General features: G+C 45.5%; 1 protein-coding gene across 3 annotated transcripts in view; it reads right to left on the bottom strand.

Annotated features, from left to right (window-relative positions):
• Nucleotides 1-348: 348 nt before the first annotated feature.
• Nf-YC (nuclear factor Y-box C) overlaps nt 349-18,710 on the bottom strand; it is a 29,557-nt gene continuing 11,195 nt past the window's right edge. For all 3 annotated transcript variants that reach the window (XM_070541187.1, XM_070541186.1, XM_070541188.1), the window contains exons 6-11: nt 17,113-17,214; nt 14,702-14,800; nt 12,544-12,606; nt 6,023-6,142; nt 4,437-4,568; nt 349-650 (exon numbers count right to left, since the gene is read on the bottom strand). In XM_070541187.1, the coding sequence (XP_070397288.1) occupies nt 501-650; nt 4,437-4,568; nt 6,023-6,142; nt 12,544-12,606; nt 14,702-14,800; nt 17,113-17,214 (666 nt within the window). In that variant the 3' untranslated portion in view covers nt 349-500. The remainder of the gene's footprint in view (nt 651-4,436; nt 4,569-6,022; nt 6,143-12,543; nt 12,607-14,701; nt 14,801-17,112; nt 17,215-18,710) is intronic.

The raw sequence follows: 18,710 nt of genomic DNA on the forward strand, positions 1-18,710 counted from the left end.
TCTTACTGCGCAGCACATTTCTGCAGCCGTTCTTGCGTGCCCAGCACTTCATGGGAATTCCCAAGCTGTTGCTGGCTATTTATGCACCACAGTGACACTGAAGCACCATGCATGTGACGTCATCTCTGCTGGTGCAGTCGCCTTCTCATGGAGTTCTCCTGGTCTGTGCTTATCAAGGTGCCACTAGTAACTGTCAAAAGTAGGACTTGCATTCAACCTGACTGCCGTCTATGCCGGGTGGCGTTGGCGAGGTGGTGAAGGTGACAATGCCTTACGAAAGGCAGGTCGAAGTGATGGAACGGATCTGCATAACCGCACTTCTTACAATGAACAGAGAACGAGGCAGGGTTGCAAGGTGGTGAAGGTGATGATGCCACTTGTCCCATTTATTCGAGAAGACAAGTACGGTGTGCTACAAAAGGCAAGTTCTAGCGGTGGTGGAGCAGGTCTGTACAACAATGCTTTTACAAGGGGGATCAACAGCCACGGGCCCTCAATTGTCATTGGTCCGTGCCGTCGTCTTCGGTGGCCTGTGCCTCCTGTTGCGTCTGAATCTGGACGGTGGCTTGCTGTGTGCCTGCTACTGCCCCTGCTGGAGCCAGGAACACTGAGGCTGGCTGTCCTGGAGCTTGCTGGATCTGGTACAGTGTCTGCAGGGTAAGAAAGTGGCAGCTGTTTAAAGTTTGTCTACACAGAAGTTAGCGAAATCAGCACAAAAACTCGACCTAAAGAGGCTTCCCAGACTGGTCAGCTTATCTGACAATGTGCGTTGGCAGTTTGTCTCGAAGAGTATTGACTGTAATCACCCAGGATAAAGCATGCTGGCTAAATATTGGTGGACAGTTTACCTCAAGTTAAATTTTATTTGTGATAGCCACTTATTGCTTTCCCTGATTGGTGTCATCTTGTCTGAAGCCTTTTTTTGTGTCGCATGTCTAATAAAAAAGAAAGCCACAGAGGCAAAAGCCGTCATTTGGTGAATGCCTAGTATCTGCAGATTGTTAGACCAAGTATGTCAGTGGCAATGTAGGCAACAAAAACGTGGGCTTGTTTTCACAACTGTCTATTCAGTTGCAGTTTTATGCTAAGAGCCTCTAGATTTTTTTGGTTCTGAGCCAACTTCAATTGAGGAGGACCCAAAAATAACCAGAATTTTTTTATTGACATGAAAGTATTAACTAATACTGACCTGTACTGCTAGGTGTGTGTACTACACTATCGTCTCCATCCGTTGACCATGCAGTGCTCTTGTGTAACGTTTTGTCTGCTCACAGCATTGCTTCCACTCAAGCCCCTTTCACCGTCTGTGTCGGTTTTGTGACATTACCAAAATGTTTATATATCAAAGAGCTTGTTCACTTCAAATTAGTGCCACAAGGCCAGACAGTTGACCAGCATTTTTTACGTTAAAGCGCCCAAGTGGTTGCGTGGTGCAGTTGGAAGAAAACACTCCACTCTGTGGAACACAGTAATGTCAAAGGCAGGGCTAGCTGGTACTGCATGATTAAAAGCATAATGGAGGGACGTTTTGCTGTGCTTGTCCTTGTCAAAAAAAGTCGCACTGCTATGCTCTCAATCACGTGGAACACAGGCGAGCTGCTTGTGTACTGGGACAATGCGTGACACCTGCACATCACCTCCCCACAACAATGGCTTGATGCTACTGCCTTGTCTCGCCCTCTCTTTACTCTCTGTATCCTGACTTTAGGAGGACATGGATCTTAAACAAAAAAAAGTCGCGGTAAAATTAATTTTTTTGATAATGGTATTCGGGTAGTTGTAGGCAGACTGATTATATCCCCGGTGGCTCCTGCCTCGCAAAAGTAAATATTTCATTATTTTTGTCCTACGTGATTAAAAATGAGCCTTGTTTATTTGTCTTTTTTTTTCATTTTGCAAAACACAAATTTTGGACTCCTTGCAATCTTTTGGAAGTGATGTCTCCGCCATCAGGGCATCCAAAAGTTTTGTTACAGATTGTAGCTAAATGCATAATGGACACAATGGTATGAAGAGATTTTCGAAATTTTGATTCTAATTATTTTTTTTCTTGGCTCTCCATTAAATAGCGAATTAGCCACATATTTAAACACAACACGTTGAAGCGCTGTATATTTGTTCACACTCGTCATAACCAAAAATGTATTCCTACCATTGCAAACCTTAGTCTTCCTAGTATCTAGCTGTGTGCTAAAGCAACATTCTGGTGAGCAATCTTTGCACCATTGCTCCCGGAAACAATAGAAACTTATTTTTCATTAGCTTTGGAACTAATAGGTCTATTATAAAAATGATTGCATTATTGAAATCAGCACAAAAAACAGAACAAGGCTCTACAGTTTCATTAAATTTGGTAAAGGAGACTTTAAAGAAGGCTTCAATACCCACTTACTCCTCAACAAGACTGAAACGAGAGCTTAAAGGAAAGCATTTTCAAGATGTGGAGGAGATCAAAAAGAAAATGCCGGAAGCACTAAGGGTCATCGATTCGCAAGAGTTGCTGAACAATGAATAAAGCAGTGAGACAAGCCTATTGTACCCTAAAGGTGTATTAATATTGCTGCAGGATGACACCTTGTATCGCTGCAACATGCACCCGTAAATTTAAATATATTTTCAAATGTGCAAGGAATATGTGATTTAAAAAAGAATCCTCAGAAAAAATTCTACCGTATTTACATGATTGTAAGTTGACCACTTTTTTAAAATTTGAAAATCTGAAGTGGTGGGTTGACTTACAATCGAAACCAAAACATGGCACCGCCAGAAAAGCGAGACCAATGGGAGCTACAACGTAGTTACAATTTTACGTTTGCTCTATAGCCCTACCCGTAGCTTTTTGCTATCCAGCGTGTTTGTTCGGTTTTCGGGAGGGTTTTTCAACATTTTCGAGTTCTACAGTGCACACAACACTCATGGGGGGGTGTCGATAGTTGACAGAATAGCTGCTGTTCCATTCTCGGCAGCACTCTCAGAACAGCGGTGCTTGCGGGGAGTATCAGTAGTTCATGGAAGAGCAGACACCGCTCGCGGGTTTCTCCATACGGTTTCTCTTTCCCTGTTGCACTTAGCTTTCTCTATAGTTTGACGAAAGCCATTGGTTTGACGCATTCCACTTGACTGCCGGCTATGTGCTACTTCTATGCTTCCTCAGTTGTCATGAGTGCTCCAGGCCCACTAATCATTCGGCACTCGTTCACAGCGGCGTTCTAAGAGGGCTGCCATCCTTTATGCCGAAGAAACAAATCATTGCGCAGCGGGACGCAAGTTCAATGTTTCTGAACGGGTGGTGCGAGAGTGGCGACTGCAGCGAAGTGAAATTTTCACCTGCAACGCCAAGTAAGGAATTTCCCACATGCCGAAGTCTGGACGCTTTCCGGAGCTGTAGGCTAAGCTTGTGGCATACGTCGCTGAAATGCGCGATCGGTCCCTGCCACTGAAGTGCGACATGGTCATGAAACAAGCCCAGATCTCCGCCTTTTAAGGACCTGCTCCGCCATGAGTATGAGTGGCTGGCGGCAGAAGACCACGAAATTACGCCAACCGGACCTGTCAAAAGAGCCTCCCTGACGGCTGCGTGTGGCTGGGTGCATTCGGCGTGGGCTGCTGTTCCGCAAGATGTCGTGGTGCGGTTGTTCGCCAAATGTGAAAGTTTGCTGGGCGACGACGCGCTGTGGGACCGTAGCAATGATGGCGATGGCAGCACTAGTGAAGACGAGTAGTCCAGTGACCATGTCAGCTACTAATAAATTTTCGTTACCGAATGCGCCCCCGGGTACGCTCTCCTTTTTTTTTCCTCTCACGTGTTATGGGGGGATCGACTTACAATCATGTAAATACGGTAGTTACTTTTAGGACCCCTTTTTTATAGCACTGTTAACCTTGTGTACAGGTTCTAAATGCAGGAATTTTTACAGTGGGCTAATTATTTGACAAGATAATTTGTCAGTTGCCATTGCTATCTGAATGCAGCAGAGAACACTATGACTGAATGAAAAACTAAAGCACAGTCTCAAATTAGTCAAGAAATGGAGATCCAGGTGATGACTGCAGTCAAACTTTGTTATAAAGAGGTGGGCTTAACAAACTAATCGATACAACTATAACAAAGAGTTCCTCTTGGAATTCTAATAGGTACTAGCACTTAAAATCTCATATTGGTGAAACCTTTTTGTTCACGGTTACGAATCCCCTGTCTCCACGTAGGCAATGGTTCTAACAAAGTAGTTTCGGTTCCCCCTTCAATTTCATCATATTGAAGTTTTACCACGCATCCATGGTTGGAAGCTCATAGTGTAATATACCCTATTAACCAAAGTTGCAGCAGCTGCCACCTCCACTGCGACATTGGCATTTTTGCACATTTCCACAACCGACAACTGTAAAGCTGACAATGCTCTATACATATATGCAGCGCTTGTTTGTGGCTGTGTCACCTGTGTCTGCTGCGGTGGGGGCTGTGGTGCTGCCTGGGCGATGGGTGCTGTCTGGATGATGATGGGCTGACCCGTGCTCTGTCCTTGCATCTGCATCCGGATCAACTGCAGTTGCGCAGGTGTTAGCTGGATCTGTAACGGAGAGAGTGGGATAATGTAACAACTTCGTTCCAATTGTGTTTCTCCAGTGGTCCGAGTGGGGTGCTCCGCCCATGTTATCACCCGGATTGGCCAGTCGTGGGCAGTGGATAATATGGGAATGGAGTTGAGTGAAAGGAATACCGGTCGAGAGCTCTAAACCTGCTGCTACATTGAAACAGTACCATAGCGGAGTTCCCTCAATTTCACAACATTCTGAAGAACAGTGATGACTGAAACTAACACTACGAGTCCCATCGTGGCGATGTGCATTTCAGTGAGGGGGAAAATCACATGCAATTTACTCATGCTTATTTGCTTGTCGGCCATAATTAACAAGAATGGCAGACTGCACAGCTAGGTAGGTAACTTGCAATTGCCGTTTTCGATTTGGTGCCAGCCAAGCTTCCCTTCCTTCCTTTGCTTTTTCACTCGCCAAACTTTGTATGACATGGAGGCCAAGGCATCGCCAAAAACAAAAGTGGGAAAGCTGCTGGTGAGCATTCAGGCATGTTTGACGAGGCTGTGTGCAGTAACTCTTTCACTGCATCACTGTTTTATGTCAAAGGGGCGCCTCTTATTTGAACTTCATTCTACTGGAACAAATTCTCAGCGACTTGAACGTTCAAATTAACGAAACACCGCACCGTGTGCAGTTTGGCAACCTGCACAATGGGCTGTGACCGAGCCTTTGCTGCTGCCAAAGAGAGGCTGGATTCGCACACACATTGTCACTGATTTCTGCAGTGTGCTTGAATGCTTCAAAGCACAAAAATTAGTCGTTTGCGCCAATGGCGTGCGCAGTACCACGTGGAGAAGAGCAATTCACAGACATGAGCAAAACGACAACAAGGTGAAAGCAAGTGCCAACGTTTCGACAAGTGCATGCAGGGCAGCTACCCTCAGCGGAGCCCTGGACTAGGGGAACCGGCCCTGAAGAGAAGATGGAAGACTCCATCTGAAGCCGCAAAAATCACTGCAAAATAGAGCAAATAAACGTGTTTCATCATCATCATCATCATTGACAAGTGGACTTGTCTTCTACAAGGCAAGCCCACTTGTCGAAACGTTGGCACCTGCTCTCACCTTGTTCTCGTTTTGCTCATCATCTTGAATTTCCATCTCCTGCCTTCCCTGTGTTTTCCCTGAATTCACGGACATGACATTCAGGGCACGGCAATGTGCATGGTGAGATCCAGGACGGCAACAAGTTTAGGCACCGCTGTTTGAATAAAAGGATGCTTGGCTCTGCCCACTTGCCAAGCACCTCCCGGGACTAGAAAGAGTGGAGTCCACTCATAACAGTGGCTAACTTGCACAGTTCATCGTTCTGCTTATACGATGAGGACAAAGCCTACAGTTACAGCGGGCTATAAATGTTGCCACTGTGAGTGGACTGCACTCTCATGTAGCAGCAGTGCTGGCTGTGAAAGACGAGTGCCACCCACCGGAATCTGCTGAATCTCCCCGTTGCTGTTGATGACTTGCTGCACAATCTGGATGCCGCCCTGCTGCGCAACCTGCTGTGTCTGCACGGGCTGCTGCAGCTGGACCACCTGCGGCTGGGTCTGGACCAGGGACAGAATAGCAGTGCCGTCAAGTCCACTTTGCTAGTCTAACAAACACAACCAACAAAACAAACGAGCTTGATATAACATGCAATCAACAATTTCTTTTTGGAAGCTCATTGCCAGAAATGCATTTGTCTTCGAGGCCAGTAAAAGAATGTTTAGAGTAAACTTGCAGAGGTGTTGACTGGTTGTTAGGTGAACACTGTCATCAATATGCGTGTCTACTGTTTGGTGTGCACAGGCCCCTGTGTGTCACGTCGAAAGGTGAATACGTGAATTTTTGTCAACACAGTCAAACCTCGACATAATCAGCTTGGTAAAATCGGCAATTCGCTTCGTTATATCAAATTTTCATCATACTGAATTTTTCATTTCATTTCATTTTTATTTCTTTAAAGACCCCCTGTAGGGGGTTTTACATAAGGGGTGGGGTTAATGTGAGAAAGTAAAACATTTTTTTTTCATGACGACAGGTGGGATGTAACTTTTTCTAGGAAGGTTGATGGACAGGTGATGGCTGCAATTTTATGGGGAAAGTCGTTCCAGTCGCTTGCTGTTTGGAAGAAAAATGACCTGGAAAATGTAGTCGTACGGGCACGTTGGCGTGAGACTTTCAGCGGATGACCAATTCGGCAAGACGTGCGTGATGGCGGTGTGCAGATGTATGGCTGCTGTTTGAGCCTTTAATGCAAATAAGTAGAGTTGCCAATGAATTCTTGTTACACGAAAGGGGCGCAAAATTTTGCAATCAGAGAAGGCAAATTTGAATGTCAAAGACATTAATTTTGTGTAACTTGAGAGTTGGCGATGGAAGATACGGTTTCATGCCGTGTCGACGATATCTTCACACTGACGACACGAAGCGAGGCCAGCCACACTTTCAAATCCACTCCGCCTCCATGGCTGATAGTGTTGCTGGCAGTGGGAAGACGCTATCATGAAAAGTGCCAGTAGCGGGAAGCGACTGCTTCACCTGCTTCTCGCTTCAACACGTCTCCAAAACTTGAGGTAACACAACCTCCAATGCTAAATGCGCAGGAAGGCATAGGATGCCACACCACCTCAGCACGCTTCCCCTTTGCACATGTGGCGGAGGGCATCTAAAACTGGGCACGCGGGCTGTGTATGCATTCAACCACGCCGACAGCCATGCACAGCCATGCCGCGCTAGAAAAGGCCAAGCATGCCAACCTTCCCCCTCCCTCCCCTCTCACGCATGCGACTGCGAGCTCGCTCCCCTCCTGCCCTTTCCCCTGGCTTGTACGAGAAGATCGCGCTCATCCTCGCACGCTTTCACGCGCACCAAATTAAACAGCATGTGAGGTGCGATAGGATCTTATTGCACTCAAGCTTTATATGGAACATGACACTGCTTCACTTCGACAGTCGTGCTTGGTCGTGCGGTGCACAATTAGACAGGTGCAATTGCAAGCAGCCGCTTGTAATTCAACCATTTAACCATCTGCACTGGCAGAAGTTTCCACTTACTGTCTCTGTATTCCTTTGTGGCAGCAGCAAAGTGAAATTTCATTATACTGAAACTGTCTATCAACACACTTCATTATATTGAGGTTCAAAATACATGGTTTTCTAGGGACAAGAAGTTATACTGTCGAACCATGCAATAACGAAACTGTCGGGGAATGAACTTTTTTTTTTTCGTTCTTGCAAGAATTTTGCTGTCGTGAAAATGAACAAGTAAGCACACCCATTACTTTCCAGAACCGAAATATAATGAAGAAAAAGCGCCTATTTTGCTCTGTTTCACCTTGCTATACAGGACTCGTGCCTCACAGCTTGATTAGCTATGCATAGCTTCGTCATTGTCATGAATGCCGAGGAAAACCCGGATGTCAGTGTCCAGCGGGACGTTCACGTGAAAAGTGCCATGCCTACTTAGTCGCCAACAGATAAGCTAGCAAAATGCCGCTCCAGCGGGGCGGGGGGAAGCAATCTCGTTGCTGCCATAATCATTATACGACCGAGTGTAAACAGCAATGGCCATGCCGATGCTTGTTGGCAGAAATGCATGTACCCGACTTGTCGGATGAGTGTGCTGCTGCAATTTTTGTACTTTTGGGTTTGCAACTGGCTCATGCGCATAAAAAATGTAAAATCACTCCTTAATGCGGGACTACTTTTTTTAAAACTCTTTGCTGTTGAGAGGGGGCAATCGCATTGGCCTCTATGAACGTTTGTCGGGGGCCCCAGATTTATTCGTTGCAGCGGGGATTTCGTTATTGAAAGGTTCAACTGTACTTTGTTATATCGAGAATTTTGTTATACTGAAGTTTGTCACATCGAGGTTTAACTGCATAACGTCTAAAAGCTTTATTATTTGGCATGGAAAAGTTTGGCTGCAACCATGGTTGCAGGAAAGCGCCCAGTTTAGTTCTTTCTCCACAGTGGCCATGGAACGTCGTGGCCTGTCCATGTGGGACAGCTGGCTTGTAATGCTGGTTGGTGTTTCACATAGCTTGATCTATCCAGCGAATACGATTTCTGTTTAATGCAGTCATACATTCTGATATGTTTCCACATTGCAGCTTCACAATGTTCGGGAAATTGTTTGATAAAAAAAAACACAATTCAACTGGGTTTGACGGTATACGGCTCCTCCGACAGCATGAATGTTCCTGTGGTGTGGACACTACTGCCTCCCATCCGGTGCAGAGCTTCGGAGCCTTGAATATTTTTAAGACCAATAGTAAGCAAACATTTGTTAATTTGATCTCTAAAATTGGCCTTTGCTGGATAATTCAGACTGGACCAGTTAGTGCACCCGACGCCTAGGTGACCCCATAGCGATCCCTTTAGCGGCAGCATGTCTTGACAGAGCTTATTAATGCGCCCCTCACCAGGTCTGGCCATTTTGAGCTGACAAGCGCAGAGCACACCATGCGTGCTAACGATCGTGTCTACTAAATATTACTTCGCTACACGCCACGGAAACATCTGAAATTTCAAACCGAACACAGTTTGCCCTTCTCCTCGTGCCCGCCGTGCTCGAAGCCAGAGGGTTATTACACGTGCTAGTGCACCTACATACATGTGTTTGTGCTGTGACGTCGTTCAGTGACACGTGACCTCAAAAATTATTCAAGGCAACATCTGTTATTTGTGTAATCTGTTGCTTGAATAGACAAATTAAAGCTTAGAGAAATTATAAATTAAGTACACTAAGCAAATGTCTGTGTCTTTTTGATTTACTTCGCACCAAAGCAAGAGAGATGTACTTCCATTTCGTCTCATGTTCCCACGTTGTGCAGTCACGCGCAGAGACACCGAAACTATGTCATTTTCTACTCTGTTCCACAGGGTGTCTACCAAGTTGACATTTCCAAATTCCCTGAGTTTTCCAGGTTTTCCCTGAGCACCTTTGCGAAATTCCCTGAATGAACCAGAACATTGTTTTATGTCAAGACAGGCTGACACCACGTTGCCCGATGCTGTCACTCTCTAGTAAGCATGCTGAAACAAAAAAATGACTTAATCCAGTTTGAATAGTAAGGAGTAATATCTATTTTATTTAAAAAGAAAACAGAAGGAAGGTGATAGTAAAATGCACAGCGAAAGAAATGGTAAAGCCCATTCCAAATTGAGTCGAACATTTTCAAATACGAATGAAAAGGAGATGCATACATTAGTAAATATTTTTTAATATAAGCTATTTCTATCAACTGATAGCAAGCTCATCTGTATGAGGTCCTGAACTTTGTCACAACTAAGGTTCTCTCTCAGCAGCTGGGAAGTCAACCTCAACTGTCCTGACATACTCTCAGCTCGTACACATCTCAGTGTTGGGTTTCACTGCTTAAACAATTTATTTTGGTTTGGATGAGGGATACCTGTGTCTCAGTGTCAGTCAACACTTAGTTTTTTTAGCTCAAGCTCCTTCAAAAAGGCGGCGGCACCCTTCCTTTCCCATTAATTCCTTAGTGCGTCGGTCCTTTCTGTTCTCATCCTCCTTCTAGCACGCTTTCACCACATGGATCATCTGAAGCATCCTCTTGGTCAGTTGTAGAGTCAATATTTGATTTTTCGGACTTCCGAGGGGCCGCAAAAAAAAATTGAAAAAAAAAAACGGGCAGTCTGAAAAAAAAATAATGCATGTCTTTAACTGCCTTTAATGGCTAAAATTACCACAGGCACGACTGAAAAAGCTCTGAAGGCCTGCCAGTACGCTTATTAGGCATATCAGGGCTTGTACTGTGACAGGAGACGGGGTGCACGCATGTGTAATTAAGGAATACATACTGTGTCCCGTGACAATTGCCCCCTTCCCACGCTTGTTATGCTTCACCGCCCAACACTAATGTACTGAGGCGAAGCTAAATTTCGGAGACTGGCATTACGCAATGCGCTGTGCTCTGCGAGCTTCAAAGCCAATTGCGAGGATTACAAAGGCGGAGTCGGTGCCATTGGTGATAGCGGCGAATTCTTTCAATAAAAAACACGGCACCGCACGGCAAGAAGCTTAATAGCGAACATAGAAGCAGCTAGGCCTAACGTTGCTGCGGTGGTGGTTACGGCTGCCAGCGGATCTGCCTGCGAGAGTGCCGGTTCGAGGCGGCGAGATAATCAAAATAGCGGCGGTGGCGGCTTTGATTAATGCCATTTCAGACCTGCAGTCAGGGCAATATACATTGACTATATGGAGTACGTGGTGGTGCCACAAAACCATGCAAATGATCGGGCATGTCCGAAAATCGGGCGTCTAGAAAACCGGTCGTTAACTACTCTGGCAATACATCGTGCCGATGACACGGCGTCAATGACGATTCGTTGCGATTCCTCTGTTACTGAAGCCAGCATTAACACGACTTTCGTTCCCTTTCAATAAAGTTACAGCTAATTTTCCCTGATAGAAGCACAAATTCCCTGAGTTTTCCCTGAGTTTTTCCAGACTGTTCATATTCCCTGAGAATTCCCGGTTTTCCCGGTTGGTAGACACCCTGGTTCCAGCGCGCGATCGTGCTCTATGATCTGCTTGTGTCTGCCTCAGTGTTCGTGTTGCGCTGTCTTATGCAGCTAGTCATGTGTTGTGCACAGCGCGCAAAATCGTGCACCACAAAAAAGACAAGAAAAAAAGAAAAAAATTGAAGGTGGGGCCCGTGGTGTATCTGTCATGCGATCCTCGAGCTCTGGTATGGGAGAACGCAGGGAAGAAATTTCGCTTGCGGAGGCTAGACGGGGCGAGTCAAGAGAGTGTCTTACTTGGCTGTGTAGCTCACCTGCTGAAATCATGGGTTCGCGGCACTGAAATATTTCTCTCTCGGCTATTAATGAGCCGATTTGAAAAACTTTTGTGGCAGAACGCTCCCTAGAGGACACATAACAAATTCCAGCGTGTAACCGAAATTCGCTATGAGGCCTGGTGAGGGGCCCTTCAAGGGACAGCGAAAGCATTAAGCGCATGTCATCTCCTGTTGAAAACGTCAACTTTTTGGCCTGCCCTAGGAAGAATTTCAAGCCATAACAGTAGCCTACAATGTTTGAGTATGGTATTTACCTGATTCTAATGCGCACCTTTTCTAACTGAGACAATAAAGAAGGAAATTGCTTGCATGATGCAATCAGATACAGACCAAAACCACCTTTGCAATGTTTGTAGGCTTGTAGTGCGGCAAAGCTGACCCTAAAGGGCCCCTTCACTAGGCCACATAGCGAATTTCAGTTACATGCTGGAAGTTGTTACGTGTCCTCTAGGGAGCGTTCTGCCGCAAGAATTTTTCAAATCGGCTCATTAATAGCCAAGAGAGAAATATTTCAGTGCCGCGAACCCATGATTTCCGCCGGCGAGCTCCACTGCCAAGCAAGACACTCTCTCGACTCAACCCGTCTAGCCTCCGCAAGCGAAATTCCCTCCCTGTGTTCTCACATACTGGACCTCAAGGCTCGCGTGATGCATACGTCACAGGCCCCACCTTTATTTTTTTTCTGCTCACTTTCTTTTTTTTTTTCAGCACTGCGCACTTCTGCTGACGGCGTCACACGCGACCTCTTGTGCCTGTCTCATTTCGTGCAGCGCACAATTTTGCGCGCAGTGCAGCAGTACACATGATTAGTAGTATAATCACAAAGTTAATTTGGTAGTTAAGCACAGATGACACTAGCACAATTTAGCGTAGCGTTGAACTGTGCTAAATTGTGCTGGTTGACTGATGCAGAAGACTACACGAGCGAGGCCTACAGGAGCTTTCAGTAACTTCAATGCACGTGTGTAAAAAAAATCCTGTTATTTCTGGCATTTCAGAGTGCATAAAGTGCACTTCTGCATTTTCATAAATTCGAATACTTGTTGCTTTAGCTAAAAACGAAACCTTGCAAAGCAAAAAGGAAAAAAAAAAGCAAACGAAAGAAACTTAGGAGGGACTGCAGGAAGACACAACTCTCACCTGCAGTTGGATTTGCTGCTGCTGTTGTTGCTGAGCTTGTTGCTGCTGCTCTGCGGTGCCAACCTAAAGGAAGAAACGTGGCATTTCAGGCTCACCCAGAAACAAGTGAGGTCGAAGACACATTGAAGGAGGTCTGAGTTGCATAAAAGTGCACTGTCTGTTCACCTAGCATATATAAGTATGACACGTTCAGCTCCTATGCCAATGCCACACTTCAAATCAGTAACTCCTTTAGGAGTTGGGCAATATTAGCAGACTCCTGTCACAAAGGCATTTTCAGCAACCGCTGTAACCACTCATTGTTGAAATCTGTGAGCGCCACTGAGTTCATAATTCATGTTCACACTATGGAGCTAATGGAGATATCAAATGTCACTGGTCCTTGTTTCTAATGTCCAGTCAGAATGCGTGACTGAGGTCATTCGTTGTCTAAAATTAGCACTGATCACAAAAAAGTAGCACTGTGATCTGCTGGTAACTGTATGTCAGCATTTCAGCTATTTTCATTCTCAATCTTGTTGTGTTTCTTGCCTGGACTAAATTGACTGGCACTTGGATTAAATTTGTTGTCACACGGCCTATTCGTGCTGGCGCTGGGATACGCCGGCATTATGATTAAATATTTCGCACTTGGACCAAATAGTTTGGTGCTCGGATTATTTGAACTGGCGCTTAGATTAAAGTGAGCAGAAAAACCGGTAGTGGCCACAGCATGGTGCATGCAACCACAACATTAGTTTGTCGCATACTGAAAGCATAAAGATAGACAAATAATGCATGATTTGACGTGATCTTGTGTATACAAGTTGTATTCGCAATGTATGAAGTACTTATTCCATAAAAAGTATTGTTGATTAAAAACAACTGCACTGCGAAAAACGTGGAATGAAACTTGTTCGAGTGCACGATTTCTGTAGTTCTTGCAGTGTTGGCTGCTACCATACATATATTGCGCAATGAACCCACTCGCTTAATAAACACACCCCAAATTTGCTCTTGAATATCTGAATTTTTGTTTCCCCTTGCATAGTAATAGCACTCCCAACTTTGGTCCTCTGCAGTCCCACGACTGAATGGTCGTGCTGTAGTTTTTCGGACAGACTAGAATATTTTACACACAGACATGCATAGAGCAAGCACACTTAATCTCGATCCCCTTCAATGTGTTGGAAATATACACAATAATGACACTTGGAGAAACACCAAAATCACATAAACAAAATTCTACAGCGAACTCATGTAACCCACAGATCCATGCTAGCGACATGCTGTGGTGGCACACCAGCAGGAGCGGTGGGTTTGTTGACGGAGGAGCTGACGGCAAGCCATGGCACTGGCGGGAAGCATGCCGCCGGTGCCGGTGCAAAGGCACCTTGCAGACTTGAGAGAGTAAGAAACGCACAACTTCTCTCGGCAACAGCAACCGAACGTGATAGGAGAGTGTGCAGTGTGTGGCCAGGCACGGCACACGGAAGAGTCCAAGTGAAAAAGGGGCAGCCGGGTGCTTGGTTGGCATAGTTGGGCACACTGTGAAATTAGTGTGTCTGTTGCTTGCTTTTCTGCCTCTCTTTGGTTTAGCTGTGTGCGATGGGCCGTAAGTTGAGTTATAAGCCTGCTGCAAGACAGAGAGTTTATCTGCTCACAAGACGAAAGTGCTGATCAGACACCAATAAAGTTCGACATGCCAATGAGCAGGACGGTCGAGGGAAGAGGCATGGTGTGCTTGTCAGAACGACGGGTGCCAGAAAACAGCACTTTGACATGATGCATGCGATAACGGCAGGCGGTCAGACGCGGATGCGAGGACAAGCTGTTGTGGAACCATGATGTGCTTGAAGCATCCAGAGACCTGGATGACAGCTCTGGTGATTCCAATGCAGAGTGAAGTGCAATAAAAACGCTATTATGGTTTGAAAATAGCGTACGTGTATTTTTACTGCGAAGATAAGTTATCTAATGCATTTTTCAAATAAATACTGTCTTACTTTTGCTGTATCAAAAATGTTCCCATAAACATTACCCACTTGAAATTTACTCTATACAGTCGCCGATGGATTTTCCGGATTCCTAATCAGGCCTGAATATCGCATCGAGAACCATTGCAAGCTCGTGCTTTCTGAATGCACAGTATGGTGAGACGAGCACTTTTCCAACTGACCTGTTGCACTTGTAGCACGGAGGGCATCGAAAAAGAAGGTGCTGCATTCTGCACGGTCAGGGCCTGTGCATTGCCGCCAGATGCCTGCACTATCTGAATCTGCAAAGAAAAAGATGCAAGAGTTCAGGCACACATAACAGGCTCACATATCAGAAATTCTGTGGAATCTGATGTTATGAACATGAGATGGCAATGCAATCACATTCAGTGTAGAATAGTCGGGAGGTGGGCCTGTTGGTACGTTTGTTAAAGGACTATAAACGGTACGAAAAAAAGACTACAAACAGCGAAACTTGCAACAGCGAGTCAGCACCCGTGGTGCGTCTTTCAATGTGCGCAGTCCTTTCTGCGCTCTTTCTAGTTATCCACATTTAGTGTAGGCAAACAAGAAACAAAATTCTGATTAATTGTTCTCGCTTTGACTTTTCTTGGAAAGTAAGAGTAAAAAGAAAGCTTTGCAGTTGGAGAAACATTTGTGCTGGTGTGAGGATTCATCTTGGGACCAACGCATTTCCAGAGCAGTTCTACTAACTCAGCCAAAGAGGAGGTTAGCAGATTGCAGAGTGATGCTGAATTAAATGACGACTTGGAGTGCAAGAGCGGACACTTCCTCTTCAAACTACAGAGACATGTTCTTCAAGCATCCCCCACTTTGCGAATTTCAGCAGAACTGATTTGTCAAGATTGTAACCATGTAATACCACACGGCCAAGTCTTCAAAAGTTACCTAGAGCAGGGAATTGTTGTTCAAAGTGGTGAACGGTAGCATAAAAACCGAAATATAGGTTGAACTTAAAAAAAGAAAACATTGTGAAAAGTTGACCTTCGTCTTATATACCGGTCATTGGCAGAAAAACTACGGAAGTCTTGCAACAATGAGCGGATGAAGTAAACAGCCGCCTTCGCCATCAGCAGCTGTGCGGTGTGGCAACATTATGGCACTGTCATTTTGCGTTTCCATTGTCACAAAGTTATATTTGTTAAAGGCTGCTTTCTCACATTTTGTTTCTAAATGAGTGGAAGCCGACAGCAATTCACCGTCGCCTTCAAAAAAAGGCGATTGAGTACGCGGAAGCCCAGGGCAACCTGGCGGCACAGCGTGAATTTGGAGTATCCGAAAAGAGCATTCGGTACTGACGGAGGCAGAAGCAACGTATTACAACTTGCAGCAACCAAAAAGAAAACGTAATTTTGTGGGCGGACTGCAACGGACCGCAGAACTGGGAGACAAGGTTGCGGAGTTTGCCCGGGAGCTGCGCGTAAGATCGCTGCCTGTGACTGCCGAATGCGTCCGTTTGAAAGCGGTACGGATCGCGCGTGCCTTTGAACTGGGCAGCGAGAAGCACTCGTCATCCGACTCTAGTTTGGACGACTCTGATCAAAGGCATTGCTCTGATTTGGAGAAGCGCTTGCGCGCGTTGTGCCCTTCTGTGTATTGTACACCCGGCCAATTTTTAACAGTATCGCGAGACCACTGACCCGCGTGTTTGTCAGCACCTTATCATCATGGCACGGAGCGGAGAAATAGCGAAAGTAAGCGCATGTGTACACATGCGAGTATCTCATTTGTTTCGCCACTCAGCGCCGTTAATAAGGTGCTGACAAAAATGCGGGTCGGTGGTTGCGTGATACTGTTAAAAACTTGGCCAAGTGCACATGCGAGCAGCATTTAAATAAGTACTGTCACCATTGTGCAACCGGCTGAGTCGCATTTGTTTCAAGGTAAGGGTGTCTTTCGGTACTTTTGCCATTGAAAAATATATATATATTTTTTTTCATTTTTAGAATTCGTTAGTCGGGGGAACGACTTTTATTCTGGTACGACCTATAGTCCAGTTTTTACGGTAAGCGAGATGTATCGACGTAGTCGTCTACTCCTCTTGCTTGCTTGCCCTACAAACAAGCAGCTTGTCTATACAGAACTGGGCTGGTGATGACAGTAGATTGCACAGCATGTGAATACTACAAGAATTACGTTTGAAAGGCTATGTATTTGTGCAGTCAGTTAATAATTGTTCTTATCTCTCTTCTAATCAACCTTGTTAGGTTCACTGAAGGGCAAAGGACCCCCTACTAGCCGTCTTGAACTTTTGGCCAACTCCATCTCATGCCTGCAAATTTCCTACTCTTTTCTTTGTTTCAGCCCTTTTGATGGTGTACATAGGCATAATATATTGCAGAACATTTGTCATGCCGACGCCTAGTGAGGGGCACCTAAGGCACGGTGATGCTACAGCACAAAACATGACCATTTTATGTAAGACCCACTAGCACTGGCGTTATAACGGTACCTGACACCTGACGCAGACAGAAATCAGCTGAGTAGCAAAGCCAGGGAAATTTAAGCTAAGAGGTTCGAAAAGTGCACTCTGGTGTGAAATTGGGTCAAGCGTGGAAACCCTGCTGCCCACCTGTGGCTGTCCAGCTGTTGTCAGGGTGGCTGTGGGTTGTTGCTGCTGTTGCTGCTGTAGGGCTGCTTGGTGTTGCTGGGCCAAATGGAAGTAGTACTGGACCTGCATTTACCAGGTGACAATTCAGGATCACTCACTTCACTTCCCGTTTCATACACAGCAGGAAATGCTGTGGAGGCTAGGGCAACCTGTCACAATACAGTCAACGTCTGATTGTTCAGACAAGGGGCCGCAAAAATGTAAAAAAAAAGTTGGGCAACCTGAAAAAACGAATAGATGCCTTTTATTGCCCCAGGGCTCAAATCCCCACAGGCATTTCCGAAAAAGCTCTGAAGGCCTGCCAGTACACGTATTAGGTGTATTGGTGCTCTTACTGTCACGGGATGGTGGGTGCATGCGTGTATAATTAAGGAATACATACTGTGTCCAGAGACACTTTCCTCTTCCCACTTTTGATATGCTTTACTGCGTGACACTGCTGTACCGAGGCGAAGCTGACTTTCGGAAACCGGCAGCATGCAACGCATCATGCTTTCTGACCTTCGAAGCCATTGGCGAGGATCACAAAGGTGGAGTCGGCGTCATTGATAACAGTGGTGAATTGCTTTAAGGAAAACACATGGCACTGGACAGCAAGCTTGGTAGCACAGCATCGAAGTAGCTAGGCCTAGCATTGCCGCAATGGTGCCTACGGCTGCCAGTGGATCTGCGTGCGAGAGGCGGCGATATAATCAAAATGGCGGCGGTGGTGCCTTTGATCAATGCCTTTTTGGACCTTCGGTCATGGCAAAAACTCAGGAAAATCGGGCGGCAAAGGGTTTTTGCATCCAGAAATTCAGACGTTCTTATATACATTGACTCTATAGGGTATTGTGGTGGTGTCGCGAAGGCGTCCGAATTACCATACACGTCTGAAAATCGGTCTTCAGTGGTATTCGCCACATAATTGCAAGAAACACGAATGCGCTACATAATTAGGTGCAACATTGGCTTCATATGTTATGTAAAGTGTACTAAACTAATTCCACGCAGAAGACGTCGCATATATGAAGATATTAACTACGGAATGAGGAGCAGAGTACAACCAGACTTATTGCACAGCTTGCATGCATGACCAAAGCATAGCACATTACATGCTGCAAGCTAAAGGCACACAAGAAATATGTTGTTGTACGTAACATTACTCTACACATTCTCTAACTTTCTTATTATTATCCCTTCGTTTGGAATAACATGTGGGAGGCTTCAAGTACTTTTGGAGACGGATGTTAAGGTTTTCATGGGCTAACTGGTTGAGAAAGGAAAGCCCGAAAAAGCAGTGATGGGTCTCTAGTGGATCTCACGGTAAACAGTTTTTGAGGGGGATAACACCAACATTACGACGGAATTAAGTTGCAAAACACGCTGGATGGCTTCGCACCACTCCTAACTTGTTAATTCATATGTTAGTGTAAGCATCACATATGATGGCAGCGTATTCTAGAATGGGCCCCACGTTGGTTGTGTACAACACTGTTATTACCTCCTGAGGCACCTGCTTAAAGTTTTTTTCACAATATTAAGAACTTGGCTGGCTTTTAAGGTTGCTGTTTGAATAC

This window comes from Dermacentor albipictus, chromosome 6 (assembly GCF_038994185.2).
Source record: "Dermacentor albipictus isolate Rhodes 1998 colony chromosome 6, USDA_Dalb.pri_finalv2, whole genome shotgun sequence".
NCBI classification, from domain to species: domain Eukaryota; kingdom Metazoa; phylum Arthropoda; class Arachnida; order Ixodida; family Ixodidae; genus Dermacentor; species Dermacentor albipictus.